Below are 25,061 nucleotides of genomic sequence, written 5' to 3'. Positions count from 1 at the left end.
AGAGTATGAACTTAATTACAATATTACACATGTAAGGAGAATCTTGTTTTTTCTGTTCTCTCATGACAGTATGACCTTGCTTCTCTGAAGCTGAAATAAAAACCCACTACAGAGAGTACGGATAAATCTTAGAAAATGAAATAAGCATGAGTCTTAAGAATGGACCTTACTGCAGCTGGAAAACAAGTGCATGTTCTTCCTGCATTCTTGCAGTAGATCAATTTGCCATGCTGCAAAGCATAACAGACTACAGACCACTGGAGATGGCAGCACAGGATGACTGCTACATTTTCAAAGCACCTAGAAGAGGTAGGTCCTTGCCCAACTGTCCAATTTGGCTTCAGGAAATTACTGAGAGAAATTTCACAAAAACAGCTGAGACATATCAATCATGGTAATGGAAATGATGGTGAACGTGAATTAATCTTAATTTACATTTATCCTTCCGCCTTGAAAGGTATCAGTTTGGAGATGAATATTGCTAACAAGTATTCCCATCACCTCTTCAGTGTTGCACTGAGAAAAAAGTCTAGTTAAACAACATAAAGGTAGACTAGCTTCCTTGACCTCCTCAAATTACCCTCAGTTTGTTCAAATAAATTCTCTTAAGAGTAATGTATTTTACCTCACCCAATAGTTGGGACTGTTTATTCAGTGAAACTATTTAAGTGAATAAACTCTCAACATGCATCAGGTATGTCTGAATCTTCATCTAAGTAAAACATTTCAGATTATGTAAAACCTGGCCATGAACAATGCTTTATGGTTTTGATAACATCTACAATTTATTTTTTGCTCTCCTTCCTCATCCAACAGAACAATAGGCTTAACATCTGCTGTCACTATAGGGCATGTCTGGCAACATTTAACAACCAAATGTCAACACATAGAAAGATATTTCTATGAAAAATGCCTCATAACATCTATGTCTGAGGTTGGTTCTCAATTCTTTTTTTGGCATCACTGTTGGCTGTGGCTACTATTGCTGCTACCCAAATGGCCCAAATGGGCAATTCTTCTTGGAGACCAAATGTCTTATATTTCTGTTTGATCCCCCATTCTCTAAAAGACTTGATTTACTGCATTCTTAGAAGCCCAAATCTTATCTTCCTTTCCAATTTTAAATTCTAAAAAACAGACTAATTCACTCTAAAGAGAAAAACCATTTCCTTCAGGAACCTATCCCTAAAGACTACAATGAATGAGCTTAAGTCCCTGAAAGAACATAAGATCTGACAGCAGTAGGGATTAGAGAAGTCTTTCACAAGCGGAGAGCATTTATTGCTCTGAAAAATGTTAGTAGTTATAATAAATAAAACAGCAATTCATTAGTACTGTTCCAGTCAGAGGCAAATAAAAGACAAAAATAGCCTCAACTGGCCCATGCTGTCCTATACCTTTTTGCCACCAACACTGCATTTTCAAGAAACCAGTGGAAAGCCACAACAGAAGTAATAAGCGATTGTATAACTAAAGAGTAATACATATATTTATAACAAAAAAAAAAAAAACAAACCAACCAAAAACTAAACCAACCCCAAACTTCCCCCCACATAATCACAAAGCCCTGTCCTCCTCCAGAAAAGCTGCTAATTGTAAACATAAATCAGTTACACATTGTTAATCTCAGAGTACAGCACATACTAACAGAAGTGCTGTGTAATTAAGGAACAATTGAAAGCCATTAATAATTAAATGCATTTAATAAGAATTCAACACCTGCCATTCAGCCAGTCTAAGGCTGTTTTATCACAGAAAGCCAGATGGCAGGTCTTCCAATCTTCTGCACCATTTCTAGGGTTTCTCTTCCAAGTACTGTCCACAACCTAGAACTCAGTATGATTTTAAACTTAAGAGAAAAAAAAAAAAAATCTAACAGAAGATGGGAATCCCTGAATTTGTGGAGAAAAAGCACTATCAGAACTCCTGAAAAAGCAATTTTCCATGTATTCCTTCTCACTGATCCTTAAAAACACAGGATGGTTTGATTTGGAAAGGACTTTAGAGATAATCTAATTAGAACCCCTCTGCCATGGGCAGGGACACCTTTCAATAGAGCAGGTTACTCAAAGCCCCAAAAGGCATATAATTTTGATCCACAGTCTTGATGGCTTCTTCTTTACACTAGAAGGACTTCACAACATACTTATCAGAAAAACTGAGGCTTTTTATACTAAGCATTTCTTTGCTTGGGTGGCTAAATAAATTTACTCAGCACTACCATCACATGTGCCAATATCCATTGTATCAGCGCACAAAATTATTACTATGCTCCCTAAAATGTGTCCCTATTAATATGCTCCCTATGTCTCCTAAAATATATCAAAACTGTTATTGTGTGGGAAGGCCATCATTTTAGATGCTTTTCAAATACAGGATTTATGTATGCTTTTTTCCCAAGATTTACATTAACCACCCCATGTTCTTCAGATGGCCTGTGGTTTATTTTGGCAAGTTTCCCTTAAATTGATTGAGTCTAAGTTTCCATCACTTGTGATCTTTGCACTTTCTAAAGTGTCAGTAAGGCCAGCCAAATATAACCAGTGTAACACAGTACAATGTGTCTAGAGAGATTTTTAAACTAAGGACATAAGACTGATTTCAAAACTAAACATCTCTATATTGAAAAGAATAAAAATAAACTATTTGAGAAATGGTACATCATAATATTTTACTGTTGAACTTTCTTGAAAAACTATTTCAAGGTTTATGTGGGACATAACAACAGGTATTTGATATAATAGATTAATATTTGTTTAATATGGTTGGGTTCCTTATTCTATCTTTTTCTATTTTAATCCCTTTCTTTTCCCAGAAATATTAACAAAAACATTTGGAACTTATATATCCTCCCACTATTAAAAGTACCTATTATATCACTACAATAATTAGTCTAGCAGAAAAATGCATGGGAAAAGGTGGAAATGTTAATGTTGAAAACAACTGAGTATTCTTGCGGCATATCTCTGAATTGTGAAGAAGAACACCACATACACCCCAAACTGGGCAAACAATTTCAAGCTGTTAACTTGTTTCCTGAGAGAAAATCTCCTCTAAATCTAATTCTGATCTGCTTGGATAGATGTTTTCCCTGGAGGGACTATAACTGTAACTGCGAAACAAGATGATTTAGGACCTTCACAACAAGTGATCTGAAAGAAGCCAAAAAAATGTCCTTCTTGACAGCCAAGAGGGAGAATGGGATGAAACAGCTCTTTGACATCAGCCCTCTGCCTCCCTTCAACCTATAAGCAAGAGCCTGCAGGTGGGGCATTAAAAAGTGCTGCTGAGGGACAGGCTATAACTGCACCACAATCTTTGTGCCATGGAAATACAGAACAGCTGCTTGATTACAAATCAGAGAAAAAACCCTAATGACCACACCACAAAACGAAAACCCAACCAGTCCTATTTCCCACAGATCCTTACTAGCCAAGCCACCACTTAAAAACTGGGCTACTGCAGGCAGGAAAGGATCTACTGCAGTCTGTGAATTAGCCTAGGGAGTCTTGAAATATTGTCACAGACCTTGTACTGTGTCTTAATTAAGAAGTTGCCTCTTACCTCAATCCTGTTTGTATAAATATCCCTTAACAACTACAAAAATGGGTTTTGGGAAAAAATGGTATTAAAAACAAAGCAGAATACATTTTGACTTTTCTCTTAATAAAGAATACATTTTGACTTTTCTCTTAAGTAGCTAGAAAGGAGTAATACAGTCTGAACTAGAAACTATTGACCTTGCTCTAGACCACCACTACCAAGGCAATCTGTCAACATCTGATCTGGTCCATTCTTCTGGAAATCTATAAAAAAATCTATAAAAATAATTTCTGTGCTTAGTTCTTTTATTTTTAATTAATTTTGATGAAAGCTGATATAATCTTTCTTTGTATTTTAATGTCTGGAACCAATGCTAGAGCTTGCCCTCACTGTAAGAACTCCAACTAAACAATTAATTTCCCATGAAGCCCTTTTTCTGCAGGGTGAAGAGTATGAAGTTACCTTATGGAGTTTATGCACAAAAAATAAAGCTAAAAATTGGTGAATTATGAGAAAACTGTTTGTACTCATTTCTTTCAGGAAATAAAAGAAACTGTGGTGAAAATAGATGTGTGGGGTACCTGAATTCCACTGAAGGTCTTGAATCCAATACTTTTTTTCTTCCTAATTCCCATCTGATATGGTTTAAACAGTGGTCACATAATTTAAAAAAAAATTGAGATGGTGACAGATGAAGATATATAGCTATAGGTCTGTTCCTTTATTAAGGATTCTTTTAAAACTGCATTCTGTCAAGGACCAGATAAAACTGGAAATCAGAAGCAAGACAGAAAACTCATAGATACAATTGCTTGCTTTTACAGAATAAGTAAGAAAACAAAAGTGTTATTCCTCTTCTTTCTAGTAAGACCTGTAACATTTTCCTTTTCAGAGTCTCTCAAATCTTTAAATACTCTACATCATACCATCACCCATAACATCAAGAACTTCAAAAAAAACCTCAGTGCTAAACATTTTCTACTGGGTAAAAAATTACTTCACTCAACAGATGTGAACAGTAAGATGAACATAAAGATATGATTTAGCCCAAACTGACATATTGCTCAAAACGTCAGGAAATCTGTGTTATGTGGAACAGCTCTCTGTGATGAGAGAATCCTTCATTTTGGTAATGAAGGATTTTCTCATCCATCTAAACTTTACCAATATGTGGAAAAAAAAAAAAAGTCCCGTTTCTTGGATTTTAAAATAAAAATTATATTTACATCTTTCAAACAAGTGGAATTGAGACAATGGTTTCTCCTAATAATGAGAAAAATGGTAAGGCTTGAGCAAAGTCAGTGTTGTAGCTGTCCTCAGTTAATCTATTTGAGCTACATTACTCCTGTGCTGGGGGGTTGTCTGCCACTAGTCCAAATTTAGGGTTGAAAATTCTTGGAAGGTTATACCATTTCAGACAGACAGATTTGGTGAGAAATGAGGGCAGAAAATGCACTCTACAAAACCAGTGGGTTTTGCTGTTTTCTTTACATTCCCTTTTCCTAATTCACCCCAGAAAAGGCTCAGAGCACTAAGAAGTTTTTTGATAAAGGAGTGACATTTCTAAGGGCTTCAATTTTATAACTGGCTATGCAGTTTTTTGCCTTCATTATAAATATGTACTGCATCTTCAGCTAGATGAATCCTCTTGAAAAAGGAAGAAAGATTTACACTAAAAAGTGAAAAAGAACCAACAAAACCCCTACCAAATACTATAGTAACAGGAAAATACCCCACAAAATGCTTTTAATTATGAATAAAGCATGATTTACATGATTTTTGAAGGAAATGTTGAAAGACAATTGTGATAATTCCTGTATCTACTTAGAATAATGTAGTATATGCTGCTTTAAAGGCAGCTCACAGGCTCAGTGCACGATCTCTGGACACTCCTACCTGATCCCTAACCCTGAGCTTGAATAACAAAACCTGCATATACACTGGAAGAAGATGCATTACAACAAACAAATAGGTATATAAAGCTAATAGGTCTTAACATAGTAAAACACCCTTGCTAAAAGGCTTTCTTTGAAACATATATCCTGCCTGCACATGTCCTGCAGCAGTCTACACTAACAAAATTACAGACTAGTTTTCCATGGAGTGCTTGCCCCATCCAGGCATAAGGTAGATGGAAAAAAAGATAATTAAGTTTCATGGATAATCTCAAAATTGAGATCAGGACATCATAATTTATTTTTTCCCCTGAAAAATAAAAATATTTTGGGGAAAGGAGGGTTAAACATGTATTTTTTCCAGGCAATAGTGTCTTTAGCTGTTTTTCCTGTGTATTTTGGAATCAAGTATTTCCTTTGTCATAGTAGCAATGAGAAGGTTTAAAATATGCATGAACATAAACGTATTTGCAAGGAGTACAAGAACTGTAAAAGTGTGAGAACTTACTGTCTTGCTGATGTAATTTGTGCTGACATTCATACACTGAAGTCCTTCACTATTGCAGCAACCTCCACATCTGTAGATGGATACACATGGGGGTTTAAAGAAGGTGTTTGTAGTTGCTCCAAACTCCTTTCCCACATCCACACACACTTCACGGGGTGTGCATTGGGTTTTTCTCCATTCAGTGTCGATACCTGCCAGGTTACAGGGAATTTCAGGTTATAAAGTAACTGTTTAAAACTGAAACTATCCTGAAGTTAATTAGGATTCCTTTTTAAACTTCAAAACCAGAATATGAAATTCTAGAGTCACACCTTTTAGTCAGTGAAACACACATCCCTCTATGTTACCTTCTGGCTGATTTTTCTCCCTCGTAGGGACATGACATATCATCATGGAGCAGATGAAAAGTCACAGTGGAACTAAAAGGGAATCCAACAGGCAGGGGAGACCTTAAAGCACAGAATCATAGCCTGGCTTGTGTTGGAGAGGACCTTTAAAGGTCACCTGCCACCTAGTCCAACCTTCTTGTAAGGAGCAAGGATATTTTCAAACAGATCAGGTAGCTCAGAGCCCCACCTAAACTTGAATGACCTTGGATGTTTCCCAGGATGAGGCATCTCCCACCCCACTGGGCAACCTGTTCCAGTAATTCACCAACCTTATAGTAAAAGTCTTCCTCCCTTTATCTAGTGTGAATCTACTTTCTTTAGTTTAAAATTATTACCCTTGTCCTGTCACAACAGGACCTGCTAAAACATCTCTCCTCATCTTTCTTACAGACCCCCTTTAGGTTCTGGAAGGCTGCTGTAAGAACTCCTGGGAGTTTTCTCCAGCCTGAGCAGCCCCAGCTCCCTCAGCCCATCTTCATAGGGAGGTGCTCCAGCCCCCTGAACATCCTCACAGCCCTCTTCTGGACCTGCTCCAACAGGTCCACATCCTTCTTGTTTGTTTTGGGGGCCCTTGAGCTGGAAACGGTGGACACAGACAGGACTGCTGGTAGGGTTTTAGAGAGAAGAGGGAGGGGCAGAATCACCTCCCTCAAACTGCTGGCCAGCAGCTAAAGCTGCACATGTCCTTTCTTCCCCTGGGGCAAGTCTCATCTTGAGTAAAGTCAGCACTTTAGTTCTGCACACTTCTGCAAAGTAATTCTAACCAGCCTCACACAGTACTTCACTTGGACATAGCATATTAGAATTTAAATATTTTCTACACTTAATGTGACATTCATTTAAACATGCCTTTAGTTTGTTAACTAGAAGGGTATAATCCAAAGCAAAAGTATTTAACAATTATGTACAGCATGTGATTTAATCTGATGGATGATTTTTGTGCCCAGATTATCCACACAAATTTGGGCAAAGACTTTGTACCATGTTATAGAGCATTTTACTAAATATAATCTAACACTAAACAGCCCCAAGACTTAGAGCTGTAAGTAAGTTTATTCCCTCTTGGCACTAGATTTTGGTAAGCTATTCAACAAAAATGGAAATTTTGCCTTATGCGTACTTTAAACTCTCCATTAAGGTACATGATTTCCAATATCATGTCCAAAAATACACTTCCTGCTGTAAATCCTTCATTCTCTGCCTACAAGCACTGGCTTAAACTGTAAGTTAATATATTTTCATCCAAGCTATTTGAAACACTGAATGGTATTCAAACACATGGGTTTGAAAACTGTTTTGCTTGTTTTAGCACAACATCATTACAGCTAGCCTCTTGTAACGTGAAAAAGTTACAAGTGGATTATTTGGCATTCCAAAGCCAAAATGCGTAGGAGAAGAAAGCACTACCAGCTGTGATGCAATTACAGAAAATGAGAAGAAATAGTTCAATGAGCCCAACCATTAGCATCTTCTTTGATTTCTGCAAAACGAAGTAGGATTTGATTTCTGCCTCTACGAAGTAGGATTCCTTATACTTGAAGATGAACACCTCACTTTCTTTACTGAGCCACTTTTATACGATGGACATAGGTAAAATATGTCTGCAGAGTGATTTGTTTCATTATGAAAGGCTGACTATCAAAGATTTTCTATTATAGAGAACCCATCCTATCAAACTGCTGATGTTGGTTTACTGACAATGCTTAGCTTTTAAAGTGTTTTTGACACAACTGAACAGCCTCCAGAATCTCATCTATTGTGTGTTGGAACATGGATTGCGTCCTGTACTTACTTTTCAGGATCTCTGCATTATAGTGTGCTGCAGCAAATTTCAGGGAATCATCTGATCTTGTGTCAAAGCTGGAGTGCTCCCTGTTGTGTTGCCAACCTCCTCTCCTCAACTGACATTTGAATATTTTCCAGTATTCCGGGTAAAGTACTGTCATGAGTTCATCCACACTGGACACAGACCGCAATTGCTCTTCCAGGTCTTTGCTTCCATGAGCCTGCCAAAGCAACACACAAGATTAATTACTTTCTCTGGTACACAAGGTTTGCTGGAAACTAGCCTGAAAAGCAAGCCATACATTGTAAAATAAAGGGGTCCTCATCATAAAAACTGCTTGTCAGTCAATGCCAACATTACTATATTGACAAACAATGAAATGTTTTGCTTCTTCCACCACTCCTTTATCACTCTTGTAGTTCAAAATATCTGTGCGAGAAAGGAGCTATAGAATTAAGGCTACACAAACACAGTTTGCAGATTTTATATATGGCATTTTTATCCTGAAAAGGTAAGTTTTTGTGATCAAATTTTGAATGATTGAACTCCAAAATACTTAAATGATGTTCATATTTTTTAATATCATATACTCCTAAAGTAACACCAAGTTTTTCCTGTTTAATCCCTTAGTCCCACAAAATCAAAACACCCAGAAATGCAAAACCAGTTAAAACAAACCAAACACTAAATAAAGAAACTAAATCATGTTATTTAGTACCATTCTAGGGAAAATCTTAATAAGAAAATTTTATTATAAAGCACAACTTCCTACATCAGTAGGACACAAGGATTTAGGTACCTTGAAGAGTCTAAACCTCACACTCCCTTGCTGTTTCAGGAGTAGCCTCAAATCCTGTAATCCTGGCTTCTTATTCTGGCCTTTACACAAACTCATTGCAACTGTAGTTTTCTGAATGAATTCTCATGTAAATCTCTTTACATTCCAGCTTATTGCTTATCAGGAAGATTCCTCTATTTCTCCTAGATGAAGCATACTGCACCAAAAGACTGGTGCTTATCCCCTGCCCACCTTTCTCATCCATGGATTGCTGACTTCTCAAAGGGAAGGGCAGCATGGAGAAAGTAGAGTATTGAAGAACCTTTAGCCACCTTCTCAGCCTACATGGCCCTTAGATGGCAGTATGAGACACGAAATACAGAGGTACACACTAGTACAAAATGCATCAACTGGCTGGAACTCTACAGTTTACTAGAAAATTGTTGCTCTACTCCAAAAACCTGTAAGAGTGCAAAATGTCTAAATGCAGAAATGCGAAGCTATACGAACTGAAATTTACAATTTCTTATCCAGCTCTGCCACTAACAAAAAAATAAACTCTTTCAGTTCAATGCTTTTGAACATTACATGAGTAAAACAGGTAGCTCAGAACTAGCCCAGCTGAATCAAAACTGCTCCTTGTCTCACAAACAACTGGGAGGGTATAAAATGGCACATATGGTTTCATCTACTCCCTTACCTGGTGTCAAATACAGTAGAAACACCTCAGGACAAGGCAAATTCACAGAACTCATTTCTGTAAACACAGTTATATACAGAACTGTCAAGAGGATGTGGCACTGAACCAGGTCACCCAGAGAAGCTGTAAATGTCCAATCCCTGGAATTGTTCAAGGGCAGGCTGGATGTAACTCTGAGCAACCTGGTGCGGTGAAAGATGTACCTATCCATGGCAGGGGACCTAGAATTAGATGATCTTTAAGGTCCCTTCCAACTCAGGCCATTCTGTGATTCTATTATTCTAATACCAATTGTAAATTCACTTAATTTGACAAAGTGTTATGAAGTTTAAAAAATGTTTTTACTTAAGCCTTACTAACTACAGTGTACTTGCAGATGACTGTCCTGGGAGGTTTCAACAACCAAGCTATTGTCTCAGAAATGTGCCCATGCAGTTCCTCATCTCTTTCCTTGTAACCATAGGGCCATCCCTGACCCAAGCTATGCATCAAGCAGATTCTGAGAGCTTTGACTTCAAATTTAATGGTAACACAGAGACTTTCACTTCCCATCACCCCTGCTCTCCTTGCAGGATGCCACTCAAGCTCTCAATCAGAGGGTCACAGACAAAAATCCAAGCTTAACAAACAACTAATTTGTCGACTTGCTGCTTGCACCTCCTGAGAGGTGAGAAGAGCAGGGTGTGAGCAGCCTCACTCCTGCCAAACTGTTTGCTGAGGGTGCTGCAGCACATGGCCCTTGAGTAATGGGAAGCAAGTTGCTGCACCAGCACAATGCCAGTGCTGCACATGCACGTCTGCCACGTGATGGGAATGTGCATGGCACAGTGTGTATATCCTGTCACAAGGCTGGGAGTCAGGCTATTATGTAAAAGGCAGAGGAATAAAACCTGTGCTTAGCCATCCAGTAGCTGGTCCTAGAAAGTCCTAGCAGATCATGGGGGTAACATGGAAAGAGAATTCAATCAAAGCTTTGCCACCTTTGATGAATCCTTAAAAGCCTGTACAGCCCACAGTAGACAAAACACTGGCTACTGCTGTTGTAGATATCTAAAATACAGGCCTAGAGCATCTGGAAAATGAATCTCAATATTACTTTGTTGATAGGAAGTCAGGCATGGAGCAGGAAAGTGAAATCTCTAGAAATAATGTATGCTGATTAATTCACCCTTGTCAGGCAATCAAGTTATGCCTTTTCAGCTGGACACAAAAAATTTTATACATGTATTAAATATGCATGAATAAAACTCAAAATATGAAGAAAGTCATGGCTTTAATGATGCATTGAATCAAATGTGATAAAGTCTTATATTACCCTGGATATTCCATGGGCCATAGTGCCATGTGCCTACAATCTGAGACGAGGAAGTCCTGGTTGTGTGTAGAGATTAAGGAAGGAGAGGCTGGACAGCAGCGCTCTGGAAAGGGATCTGGAGGTCCTGGTTGATGTCAAGTTGAGTCAGCAGTGCCCTGGCAGCCAGGAGGGCCAAGCCTGTCCTGGGTGAAGGATCTGAAGTGATTGAGAACACTTGGTTTGTTCAGTCTAAAGGAGACCGAGGGGAGACCTCACTGTGGTCTGCAACATCCTCACAAGGGGAAACAGGGGCAGACATTGATCTAATCACTAAACCAGTGAAAGGATTTGAGGAAATGGCATGAAGTTGAGTGGGGGATTAGTTTGGATTTCAGGGAAAGGTTCTTCACCCAGAGGGTGGTTTGGCACAGGAACAGGCTCCCCAGGGAAGTGGTCACAGCACTAACACTTCAAGAAGTCTTTGGACAATGCTCTCAGGGACATGGTGTAACTCTTGGGGCTGATGTGTGCAGACCCAGGAGCTGTACTTCAGTGATCCTGATGGGTACCTTCCAGCTCAACTTATTCTATGATTCTCTGAGTGCTCCCTTAATATAAACAAATGGAAAACAATTTCTGGAGCAGATATATAAAATTACTTTTAATAAAATAATCATTATGGCATCTGAAATATTTTCTGCTTAGCTTAATTTGCTTATAAAGATGGCTTCAATTCAAATTTATACCATGGAAAAATAATCTGCTCACTAGAAGACTTTTATTCTCTCCCCTCTTCCAATTTAGAAAGAAAAGGAGAAGGAAATTCATATATATGTACTAAATACACTCCACCTAGTGCCCCAAGTTAGGGAGCAAAAAAAAACCATAAAGAAAATATATGTTGATTTTTCAATGTGCTTACAGTGTTACCTTGAGATACAGATCAACAATCTCTTCCTATACATCTGTTTATTATTTAACTGCAGCAAATTACTCTCATCCATGGAAAACTGTTTAGAGGAACATTTGTTTAAGGAACTTGTGACTTAATTTTGTAGAACAGCCAAACATCTTGTTGACACGAACATCAAATGAAATCTTAAGTTCTGGATGATTACAAGAGTGTGTCCTGCACACAGGATAAGCATCAGATCGTTAAGGATTGTTAGAAAGAGTTTCCTACTTTTTAAGGGAAGAATGAATCTGCTTCTGTAAATATAATAGTGGTCTGGCAACATTTTTGATTTTTTGCAAATTTTGGTAATTTCACAAAAATATACTGTCTTGGTCCATATCTTTTATTCTTTGCTCTTTCTTAATTATGGATTGGCTTGTAGTGTAGGACACTGGATTTCCATTGTAAAACAATTTTGAGACTTAAACACATTTAGAATATATAACAACACAAACTAACATCAACAAAAATGTACTAGAGATTAGAGGAGCTCTCATTTCACATTCTTCTTATGCAAGTGCAGATTAGTGAAGTGCAGAAAGAAATATGGCTTGTAGCTGCAATTACTGTCACCAAGCTAGTTATTCCCAAATATTAAGTTCAAAGGGAGGGAAGAAAAAAGTAATAGAACATTAGCACAGGTTGTAATAAGAGAGATTCTATGATTTCATGACCGAAGAACACTTGTTGATAAATTGAAACAGACAGTTTAAACAGTTGATTTACATATAATTACAGAGCACTCCTGATGAAATCGTGGACCAACTGCTTAATGTTTTACTGGTAATGCATTCTGGAGTCTATGTTCTACATTAAGAAGGAAGCAGGAAATAGAGCCAAGAGTGATTGAACGGGAGGGAGTTTTCTCTATTCCATGCTTTCTATATTCTTGGCATTTTCAAATCAGTTAAGGGATTAGAGTTGTGTTTTTTGTTTGGCTTTTTTTTTTTTTTTTTTTTTTTTTTTTTTTTTTTTTTTTTAAGCACCACCACTCCCTTCCTAAGTGTTTATCTTCTGGTTGACCATTCTACTATTTTTGTCATTTTTGCCTATTATCAGTGTTGTCCTGCATGAACATCTGAAAAGGCAAGAAGGTGTATTCTAGAGAAAGACCCCGATTAAACCTTTGACTAGCCAAACTCTACAAGATGATAGGTAATATTAAGCAAAATAACAACCAAAAAATACAAGTGTGAATGGAGAACACAATAAAGATACACTTCTCCATTTCATTAATTTCACATTTTTCATGAGGAACAGGGGAAGTGACAACTACATATAAATAAAGGTGCAAAGCTTGATGACAAGTGCTCTCTTCCTATTATTTAACTTCAGAATATCTCATTCTATCAAAGTATGTTTTTCACAATGTGGCTTTCCATTACATGGTATGCCCAGTTTTTCATGAAATTATGGCTTGCAAGGGAAAGGGCAGGATACCAAATAGGCTCTATATCCATTAACAAAGTCAAAAGTATAATAGGTTTTCCATGCATTACTTATCTTTCATATGTCCCCAGTGTTTGCCTCTATTATTAATACCAAAGGTCAGAACACTTAATATCTGGCAGCATGCTTGACACATAATTGATGGTGCAATATGCTACAATGGTACCTTATGTATCTGTTCTGACTACAGTTGTCAGCTCATTTCATTTCCAAGGATTTTGTGGACAATTCTGAATAGTAAATTGTTGTCTATAAACCCCTTTTTTTTAAGATGCTTATATTCTGTATTTATTGTTGATGGAAATGGATTAAAATTAAGTATTTAAATCTGAATATTGAAATGACTTGTAAGCAAATGGAAATATTGCAAAATTATTTGTAAACACTTCACTTGCATAATAATTTGTTGCAATTTTTATGCATTTCAGGGCTAGTATTCTTAGATGTTGATGCCAATAAAAATAGAAAATATTTTAATTCAAAATTGTAGTTATAGTTAAGAATTAAATTTTTATGACCACTTCTATGGTCTTACTAGAAAAGCCCTGATTTTCATCTCCCACACATCCATTTGTCACCAGCAAACTCAGATGACTGCAGTTGAGAACTCCTAAGTTACCATTCAATATGGTAACAAAACAGAGTCTTACAGAAGCCAAACAGTAACAGTGAACATAACTTTTACTGCACATCACTTCAAATCAGTAGAAAGACCACTGCAGTTAATATGAACTAAATCAAAACATCATGACAACAACAGAGAGATGAGAATCAGGTTCTGCTCCAAAGAGCTTATAAAGCACATCAGACAAACTAAAAAGAATCAAAGTACTAAATAAATAAATAAATAAATAAATAAATAAATAAGCAAGCTATATTTTGCTTTAAGGGACTTCTATTCACTATGACATTTTAAATACCAATAATAACATCAGGGAAAGAAAACAAATAAATTGGAGGAGCGAGGAATGCACAAAGTAGATAGGCAAGGAAAAATAAATGAGTTTGCGGAGAAATTCAAAAGAATTTGCTAAGAGGGAAGAGAAAGAAACTGGCCATAAGGATAAACTTAAGACTACAGAAGTGTCACTTCTGTATTATATATCACGTCTTTTCTCTGTTGTTTTGACCTTTTTTTTTGATAGAAAGATCATAAACTGCTAGAAAAATCATCCTAGGCTTTTACTACTTAATATTGCTCCTCCAGTTAATAAGAACAAGTATTTAGGCTAAGGTAATCATTAATGTAAAATTTCCATGTTAAGGGAAATTAATTTTAGGCATTTCAGCATTTTTAGGGCAATATTTTATTTAGATCTTCTTAGACAATGCTGGAACAATACCTAAATTTACAGATTTGCACAAAGGTACTTACATTAAGTCCTTTAGTCAAACATTTAGCTGCTGCTGAGGTTCTGAAACATGCTTCTTGGCTGGTACTTATTCTTCAAGTACCTGCATTCCTCAGTGGTTCTCAACCTTCACTACAAAAATGCAGGTACTTTCATATATTCAGTGGGACTTACTTATGAAAATATAATTTTTTTAAAATCTGAGTTCCCTGGGAAGCAGAGGGAATACGAAAAAAAATTCTAGTTGCTTTCTAGAGCAACTCTGTAGGCTGCTGCCTGATTGCTTTAGAAACTCATTTTGGACAGCTTGTTCTCACAGGTTTCTACAAACTTGGGCAATCATACCATTCCAAACAGAGAGCAGTTTTCAGAACAAGGATTTGTGGCACCTTAGCTAGACTCTTTTTTTGGAAGAAATTTCACAACTAGATTAGAGTAACAGGAAAGGTTTTGTTCTCACACACTTCAGCCTGATCTTTCAAAAAAGGTCAAAGGCTGCAAATATGTGGGATAACCCTTTGGTGTCTAAGTGCAGCTTCATCTGGATTGTTTAATTGATTCTAAGGCTTGTACTGAAGCTTCCAGCTAGCATTACAGATAGATTTGGAATCAATAAGGATTTGGATTATTGCTGCTGAAAGCCTTACATCTGATTAAATCTAGGCAACATCAGGCAGCGCAATCTGTACCAGATGAGATTTGTGTATTATTGTCTTGGTCATCAGCAGCTCCAGTGACCAGTGGTGACAAATGCTGCAGCACCATGCATGACCAGAAGAAAGGGGAAGCCCTTTGTAAGTAAAAAACATTTGTAAAGTGAAAGCAAAGGACAACACTGTGACGATTGCTGGGACATCAAGGTGACTAACAGGCACAGAGCCCTGCCAGGAAGGACGCAGCTAAGGGAATGAGAATGCAAACACCCTCTGCCACGCAGCCACTGCAGCCAGCAGCAAGGTCCTGGGGCTGATTGCGTGCACTGCCTCCACAAGACATCTGGGTGGCTGTCACATGGCAGCTCTGTAGAATTCGACACATCATAAAAACAATATGTTCATTTGAATGCTTTTAAGCAACTCTTAATAACATTGAGAAAAGCAAAGCGCATAATTCTGAAAAGAAAAACTTGCACTCCTCCTAGAAATCCTCCTTATTAAAATATCTTACTCTCTCAGAAAAAGATAAAATGCCAGTGAAGCTTTTTTTTTTTAATATGATCTGAATATTGCTGTTTTTTCAAAATACTCTGTAACTTCTTGTTTTCCTTACAGCAGTCACATGTATTCCATCAAAATCAGTACAACAGAATAAACTATCAGGCAAAGAAGATTGCTTATTTTCAGTCTTTGCTCAGCTTTCACTGACATTGCTTTTATTAACAACTATCATTAGCTTTGTCAAAAAAACCCCAAACAAACATAGAGTCTTTTTTTGAGGAAAATTGGTAGCACTGCAATGAGCTACAGTCTTGAGCAAGTGTAACACCAGCAGGGAGAATTAAAAACTTCTGCAGTAGCGAACGGAGAGTTACTAAGTGGAGAGGTAAGGGGTAAATTCATTTTAAACGAATTTAAATTAATTTTAATTTGGATGCCAGCACGTTCTGAGACACCGCCTGAGCACAGTACCTGCTCTGCAGGAATACATCCCAGATCCCAATTAGTCAGCAAGTAGGAGTTCTGGCTGTGTATCAAGGGACTGGCTTCAAGAAAGCAGAAGGTAGTTTTTATATCATGTTTTCTATTCTGCAGGTCAACCATTCATAAAAGAAGGTTTCACTAAGGGCAGGAAAAATAAATTGCACATTTATAAAAACATTTCTGAGTTATGCTGAACACATAGATTCTTACTGTGATAAGACTATTTAGTTTTCAATTCAACACCTTTGCTTGCTTTGCAATTCTTGAATTTTTGAAAACATAGTCATTTACAGGAGGGAAAGATTACATGAACAAACTGTATCTTATAGTTGAATAATTTCTCTCACTACTAAGTAACTTGCCTTTTCACCATGTTTTTAAAATCACTATTTGAAAGACCGAGAAAATATAATTAATCCATAGTCTAAATAGCTACCAACAGGTCACAGAAATTTCTTGAATTAGTTGTACTTTTAAAATGGTTCATAAAACAAATAATTTCACAGACCATGAAACTACATCAATGAATTTCAAAGACAAACTTGAACTTTATTCCTAAACAAATGTCTTAATCTAAAAGAACATGATTTCTGTTTTGTTAAACAAATCATCCACAGTTTACAGATCTCTACAGAAATATTAATTACAAGACCACCTACTCTGTCAGTATTTAAAAAAATATTCGAGCCATAAACACAACATTACTTAAAATGCAACAAAAAACTAAAGAAAAAGTGAGGAAGTAATAACACAATAATTCTATTTTAAAAGACTTAGTTCTAAATTATTACGAACAGGTTTTGTATATATGAAAGAGGAAACAAATAAAGGGGCTCAAAAACCTGTGCATTTTATTTCATTTCAGGGTTTCTAAGTATATGCCATTAAAACTATATTATTATTGGTTTATGCTATTTAGTATCATGTTTTTTCAGTTAATTTGACACAAGTCTATTTAATAAGCCATTTAATAAACAGACCAGACTAACATATCTGACAGGTTTTGGAAACAAAGGTATTAAATTGTGAGATTTCATTAATAAAAAAAGTACCAGAAGGTGCTTTTATTTTTGTTATCAAGCTATTACTTAAATATTTTATGAAAAGAATCTTTGCTAATCCAGGCAAGAAGAAAGAGAACATCTGAATTTTTTTAGCCTGAATAGTTATACAGTTCAGAGGACCAGCTACCAAAACCTTCTTGTGCCTAACCTGATAACTTGTGTTGGAAATTTGTTCTACTCTGAATTCTGAGTGAAACATCCTTTGTACCAGAATTTGACACCTGTTACAGATAAGTTATGCAAAGACAAACCCATTTGTTTAGACATTGAGCCGGTAATATGTTTTTTCCCCTTTTTGCTTTCCCTGATTGGCTAACTTCATTGCAAACTACAGTATAAAAAATTCAGTAGTTCTGTGGAGCTGTCACACCTGTTCTGAATGATGGGGAAGAAAAAATAAAAATAAGAAACAACAAGGGTCTTTGATCACAAGAAGAGAAATCATGCTTTTGTATCACTAAAGGAGAAAGCTTACTGTACCATGTAAAACCTGACAGGTATTAAGAGATTTGCCAGCAAGGCATGAGAGATAGGGAAAGGCAAATGAATCCCTGAGAATGGCAAATCCAAGAACTAAATTGAGACTTGGTCACAATTTCCTTTCATGCAACTAAATCAGGAGAAATGTACGTTGCCCATTATTTTTGGCTTAAATTATTCTGAATAGTGCATTGTACAGCAATGTTACTTAAAAAGGATCAGGGAACATCAGCAGTATTAAAACAGATCCTAATTTACACTGACAGGACATAGAGTAATCCAATGCTGAACACAGTATGCTATCAGAAGAGTTTTTGAACAAGGCTTGACTGCAGAATGAAGTTATTGCAAGAAGTATGCCCTGAGGAATGAACTTCCATTGAATGGCAAAAGACATATAACCCCTGATGGAAGACAGAACATTGCATCCTGAAATCCATCATAATTGCCATTAGTTGAAACTTGTCCCATACCACCTTGCTGAGCTGCCTCCATTCTTATCCAGGCCCAGAAACTAATGAAAAATAAAACAGATTCATATGGATTATATATGTTTAAAGGAGGCATACAGAGAGCAGGAGAATGGGAGAAAGAGGCTCTAGTTATTTAAAGTGATGCTGAAAATTAAGCTAAACATAGACATAAACCTTACTGTTATGTTGAAATATTTACTAAGGTTAAATCTTTTTTATCTGCTCTTAGAAGTAAACAATTTTTTAATTTTAAAAAATGGGTTTGTGTCATTGCATTTTGTAGTTACTCGGTCACAGTCTTGGACAGAAGAACTTTAGGTAAAGAAACCCATTCAGATTTGTGACATGAAAACAGGAATGGGAGAAGATATAAGGGAGTAAAATTGGGTTAGTACTATGACTGTAACACCCAGTCTCCAGCTTGGAGCACCCTGAGATTTTATTCTTCAGCAGGAAAGGTACATATCTTGAGTTGACAGATTTTGATACAAAAAGTAGGATAAAAGGCTCTTGACTTTCTAAAAAAACCCAAAACATTCTATCATTTCATAATTTTCAAAATCAAAGGTTCTAGAGGTTTTCTTAGACATTAGCAGGAGAAAGTGTCAAAGTAGGAGAACTTATACAGAGAGAAATTTCAAATTCTCCAGCACTACTGGCAACATTGCAGGAATTGCTTTTCAAAGCATATGAAACTACTTCCTAAGAACAATCTGGAGAGATTACTTATAATGGTTTTCATATAAAGCCATGATGGAATTAAGTGCACACAAAAACAATGCAGTAGAAGAATTCCTTTAACTTTCTTCCCCAACAGCTTATTGCACGTACCACAAAGCACACACATGTATCTACAGCATTGCAGTCCTGGACACTGGAATTTTGGACACACACTTAGCAATACCAAGAGCCAATTGTAGTCACTGAGGTCACCATTTACAGGACCAGGCCATGAAACAATTTCTGTTTGTTCTTGCCTGTTTCTAACATTTCTTCTACTGAGAACTGCAATTTCCTCAATGCTTTAAGAGCCGCTCTTTTCAAACAAAGTAGGTTCAGACACAAGGAACACATTTCTCATTAGAGTTAACTGGCAGTGAGAATGACATTTCTGGTATGCTGAATTAAATTTTGCTTCAAAATAAAGTGTTTTGTTGATTTTCAAATTTATTTGAACTAGGATCACAAAAGAAGGAAAAACATAAATGGATGAATTGTAAGGACATTTTGTTTCATGCTGAAATAGTTAAAAAAAATTTGGAGAGCAATTAATTTAACTTTATAAACAGGTATGGCAAATGCCATTAGGCATTTTTATTAATTTAACTAGAGGCTATTTCTGATACCTCACACAATAATCTCCCATGCTCTCTTACATTTAAGAAAAGTCAAATAGCTTCCTCTCTATTATAAGTGCCAAAACTTGAGCAGTATCTATTAAATTCCTGCTTTTCCTGAGAAGGAAAGGAACAAAGAACACAGAACTTGCTGTTTCAAAAGACTTAGATTATAGAAGTGTTGCCTTAATATGTCTCTTTGCAATTATTTGCATTCGTCATTTGGATCCATTAGAACTTAAACTATGGTATAATTGTATGTCTTTTTTGAGCTGTCATTAAAATTGACTGTGCCTTTAAACAAATGTGCCCAGATGCTCTGGGTACAGCTAATCACAGGCACAAAGGCCCAGTCAAGGTCAGGCTGCAACTTTGTCTCTAATTGCCTGGTTATACATTCCTTGTTCACGCAAATCTTCTACTGACTTCAATGGGATTTTTGTTTAGTGAGGATTACAGGATTCAGCCTCCTAGCTTAACTACTGCATCTATACATCGCTGTGTGCAATATGCTTCAGTCCCTACGGTTACAGTATCTGTAGTTTTACTAGCCTGAAATATCATGTTGAGCTTTTTAAGACTTTTACCATTCCAAAGTCCTAAAATGCAGCTTCCGTTTTTAATCCTTTTCTTTTTTTGGCTCTTCCACAGTCAACACTATTGAACTTTAAATAATAGTTACCTGAAAGCCCATCTTTGTCTTACTGGTGCTATAATTTTCATTTCAAACATTCTAATTTGCTTTCTAAACCGACTGACATAACTACTATATCAGCCATTCTGCTAAAACACAGACAGTATGTTTCCTACTCAGTTACATTTCAGGTCCTTATTAAAGCAATCTGGTGATTTTTACATCATCTTACCAATGCCCATAATAGCTTCTGTTGACTTCTCTAAACATTTTTGCTTGCCACAGCATGTTTGCATTATTAATTCCCAATTCCATTTTTTTTACATGTTTACATCAGTTTGCCTTGCAGCCTTCCTAGTTTACCCCGCGACATATGTTCATGAAACATTTTTCCATCATTATGCAAACACTACAATCTAGACAAAGTGCATGCCATCATTTTTTATCAGACCAGCTGTACAACTGAAAGACAAGGGTGTTTCTATGTTGTCAGTTCAGGCCTGTTGGTCTCTTCCTCATCCAAACTGAACCCATGAGGAAACCCAGGCACAGCTGACAAGACAGTTCACTTCAGTGCCTGATTCTAACAGCACAGAATAAAACACCGTGAGCTTGTCCCCAAGTTACTGCTCTAGTAACCAAAAACCCCTTTTGTAATCTCCTGGGGCATGCAACCTGCAGTATCACACTACACAAAGACCTTCCCAAGGGGCTGGATCACATACTTTGACAATTTAAAATCAAAAACACACTCAAAACCCCCCAAAAAACAAGTTTATCTGAACTGATGGACTCTCCAAAGCAACAACACCAGTAATTATGTCTCAGAGACATTAAACAGGAGCTGAGGGTACTGACAAAATGCTCTGACAAGTGTGTGTGCTCATCCTGCTCTGGGCAGCATTGACATTGCGTAGACCCATAACCAAGGGGCCTGAAGGCTCAAGTTTGCTCTCTACTGCAATCCACCAAGCTCACCTAGATGGAGTCTTTCCTTCCTTAAGAAATGCCATGGAAATCAGATACATCTGGTGCAACCCTTGTCAAAACCTTGATTAACTCCCAACACCTCCCAAAGTAAAGCCTGGACGTGGACTCCCTGGAAAGTGAAAACAGATCAGGGAAACTACAGGACAGCATATATAATTTACAGCTCAGTAGCTTCCTCATGCAAGTCATCACAATGAAGCCAAGCAGCTTCAGAGGGCTACAGTTTAGTCTAACCAAATTTATTGATACATGTTAAATCCCTGTCGCATTTGTGTATTTACCAAATAAAGTTTTATTAGGAAATGGGCTTTCCTCCATATCCCCATGAAAGATCTTTGTGGAAATGTAGCTACCTCAAGCTCTCTGACCCCTGGATTCCAAACTGTCTGTTGGATTAAGGAAAAAAATCATTCATTCTGGAAGGCTTTATACATCACAAACTTAGACTCCCTTGCAACCCCTTCAAGAAAATACCAAAAATAACCCAAGCAAAGCTGTCCAGGTAGAAAGCCAAGCACTCACTGGTCTTACCATAGGGAACCATTACTTGACTGCCTCACACCCTCTGAACTCCCTCACACTTGTAATCCTGCCTTGGGTCATGCTATTTATACTCTTGTTCTCACTGATGACATCTCCATTTTTGCAGCATGACACTTTTGATAGAGATGTAGAAAAATAAAATCTTGTGTAAGAGAAATATATGCCTCTTTAATGCACTGTCAAGAAAAATTTAACTTTTTCTTTTCCCTATTGATTGGAAAGATGAGCTGGTGAGCACCCAATATTTTTATTATGTTAAACATTTAGATTTTTAAACCTACAGACTTTGTTTCTACCCAGGTCCATGGTCTTTAGCTCATGTGGGTCTTTGGGTAACTTCAAATGTTTGTATCAGCCTCAATTCCAAAAATTAATTTCTGACTTCAGAGCAATATGTCAACTGTGAGCTGAGAAACTGAGTTCAATGATTTTTGTCTTATGAGAGGCCAATACTCCAACATGCTTTTAATAGCATTTTACTGTAATTTGAACAAAACTTCTTGAGCAGCAGATAAAAGATGAGGAATTGCTTACATGAGAATTAGAAGCATAAACTAAAGTGACCCACTGGGTAAAGCATATTCACTTAGTTAAAAAGTCTCTAGTGAATTGCAAGCAGCAGCAAATATATAATTGCTGCTCAAGGTTTGCAGTTGCTGTGACATCACTATAGGAGTGATAAGAATACTATTTAATGGGGTCCACTTTCAAGGTAACCTTATGTTCCAACAGTTTGAAGCAGTCACTGCCAAATGACATACAAACTGGTATTTTTCATGCTTGAAAGGCACATGCTAGTCAGAAGATTTTATCAGCTATTTACTTTAAATGCAAAAGAGCACTTAACTCCCACTGACAAAAAGGGATGCAAACTCGGTAAGTTTAGGACAGTGCTACAGTCACCAGGTGCTAGCCTCATGCAGAAACAGTAGCTAACTTCTGGGGCTCCAGCACCAGCCTGACCATCTCTTGTCCTGGCATATACAGTTGCAGTGAAGAGCACAGGTAATTTCCAGATGAGGTACAGATCAGCCTGTGGGTGTTGCATAAGGACTTAGTCTTGTTCAGTATCACAGTGCTCTGTCCCACCAAATAAGGGAGGCTGGATAACCCAGCAGAGAAATGCAGCTCGAAGTCGAGACTGCTGTAATTTAAATAAAAGACGTTATCTCACTATGCTCTCTGTAAGCAACATGAAGCACACACATGGAAAGTATGAATTAGAACTGGACAATCAAATTTTGGAAGGTAACATAGTGCATGTTACCCAGCCAATAAGTGCATGCTTTTCAACTGAACTCAAAACCACATCTTTTCTGTGAATTGTGTGTCTTCTTTTGACCTTCTTTCAGTAAAGCCTGCACTAAGTCATGGTACTTTGCAGCCTGCACTCAGACCAGAAAATAATTCTCTGAAGTGTCCAGATGCATACTTTCCATTTCGGCCTTTTTCAGATTTCCAACAAATACTCAGCATTTAAGGATGGATCCTTCTTCCCCGCAACCACATGTGGCTGGCTTCCTGAGCTGAATGCCAACATCTCCTTAGAGCATTCCTTACATGAGCTGCCTAAAACTTCTCCCCACCACCTTTAAGACCAAATGACACATGCACTGAAGTCTCCCAGCTCCAGCTGTCAAAGCTCTTTGCACGTACTGACTCTGCCCACAGATAGACTGCAGTGCTGCCAGACTCAGCATCCTTCTTAGGGTAAGGCTAAGTGATCCTTCTCAGGGCTAAACACACCTGCAGGTAGTCTTGAAGAGCACACGGATGTTCCTTGTACGAACAGTAACATTTCGTTATACTTTCCCTGTACAAAATTAGTACAAAAAGCACACAGTAATCACTTTAGTACAAAATCACACAGAAACTGCAGCAAACACACGGAAAAGGAAGCAGTAAGTCTTCAGTAGCTAGAGCTTTGCCTAGTGCCAGTACACACTAAAGCCCCACGTGAATTCATTGAAATAGCTATGTCAGGCAAACAGGCTAGCAGGCAGAATTATACCTATTCAGCAGTACCTCCAAATTTAAAGCCAAAGAACTTCTGGGAAAAACAAACAGAAAGTAGTCTTTAACTAACTATACCAATATTCCTGACAAAAGGCCTTACATCTGCTAATAAAAGGTAGAAGTTACACTTAGTATCATATCCTGAATCAGAAGGTATACTATATCAAAAAGATGGTGATTTGCCATTATATTTGAAATGCTTGCCTCAGGATTTATACTTAATCTGGTTTTCAGAAAGCATGAGCTATTCTAGATAGAAACAGATGTCAGAAAATGCATTGTCAGACAGAAAATATGGCACATTATTCTAAAAAGAGGCTTATGATTTTTTTCAAATAAAAATTAAACAGACAATTGAATATAGTCAAATCCAGCAAAAGTACAAATGGCATATAGTTATATGTGCATTCTTTCATGACTTCAGATTTATCACAAGTATATTAGTGACTCTGATTTTCATGATTTAGATATATTACTGGGTCACATGGCAGTATTTTTGAAAGTAAGAGAAGAGTTAAAAACTTGGAAATATAATTTTCATTTAAAAGTCTCCCAGATTTATGAGCCTTGTCAGGAGGAGGGAATGTGTGTAGGTTTTTTGTTGTTTTGGTCGGGTTTTTTTGGGTGGGTGATTTTTTTTTTTCCTTGTTTTTTTTTTTTTTTTGCTTCTTTATGGCCAACTAGTACTTGTTACTTTCTAATCCTCCTAGAATAACATCGGAAAGGTCCCAAATAGCCATCTAGTCAACATCCCAATCAAACTTCCAAAGACAAAAAAATTCACAGTGTCTCTACAAAAGTAGTTATATTGCTTAATCATCCCCATAGAAAATACATTTTCCTTCTTATAAACTTTGGAAGCCTCTCCTGCTTCAAAGTATGACAATTGTCTCTTGTTCTAAGCCTGTGCACCTCAGTGAAAAGCCTGGTTCCATATCTGAGGTAACCTCTAAGTGGAAGACCCCTTTTTGGTCTAGTCCTCTCAGACCCTTCTCATAGGGCAGATGTTTCAGCCCATCTTGGTGGCCCACTGCTAGACTCAGTCAAGTTTATTAACATCTTGTTTTGTTTTCTTTTTCCTGAAAACCAAGCACAATTCTCCACATGTGGTTTTACAGCCAAGTAGAGGACAACCACTTTGCTCAATTTACTGGCCATGCTCTTCTTGAGGGAGCCCAGCCTGCATGGCTGGTGTTCAGCTTCCACCAGGAACCCCAAGTCCTTTCACACAGAGC

General features: G+C 37.2%; 1 protein-coding gene across 1 annotated transcript in view; it reads right to left on the bottom strand.

Moving 5' to 3' along the window:
* The window catches only part of VEGFC (vascular endothelial growth factor C), a gene marked incomplete at its 5' end in the record, with an annotated part of 69,682 nt that overhangs the window by 8,933 nt on the left and 35,688 nt on the right, over nt 1-25,061 (bottom strand). The window contains 2 exon segments of the mRNA XM_084203798.1: nt 5,947-6,137; nt 8,128-8,341. Coding sequence (XP_084059924.1) covers nt 5,947-6,137; nt 8,128-8,341 — 405 coding nt within the window.

This window comes from Fringilla coelebs (genome assembly GCF_963513975.1).
Source record: "Fringilla coelebs genome assembly, chromosome: 4".
Classification (NCBI taxonomy): Eukaryota; Metazoa; Chordata; class Aves; order Passeriformes; family Fringillidae; genus Fringilla; species Fringilla coelebs.
This window is presented reverse-complemented; position numbering and strand designations above follow the sequence as displayed.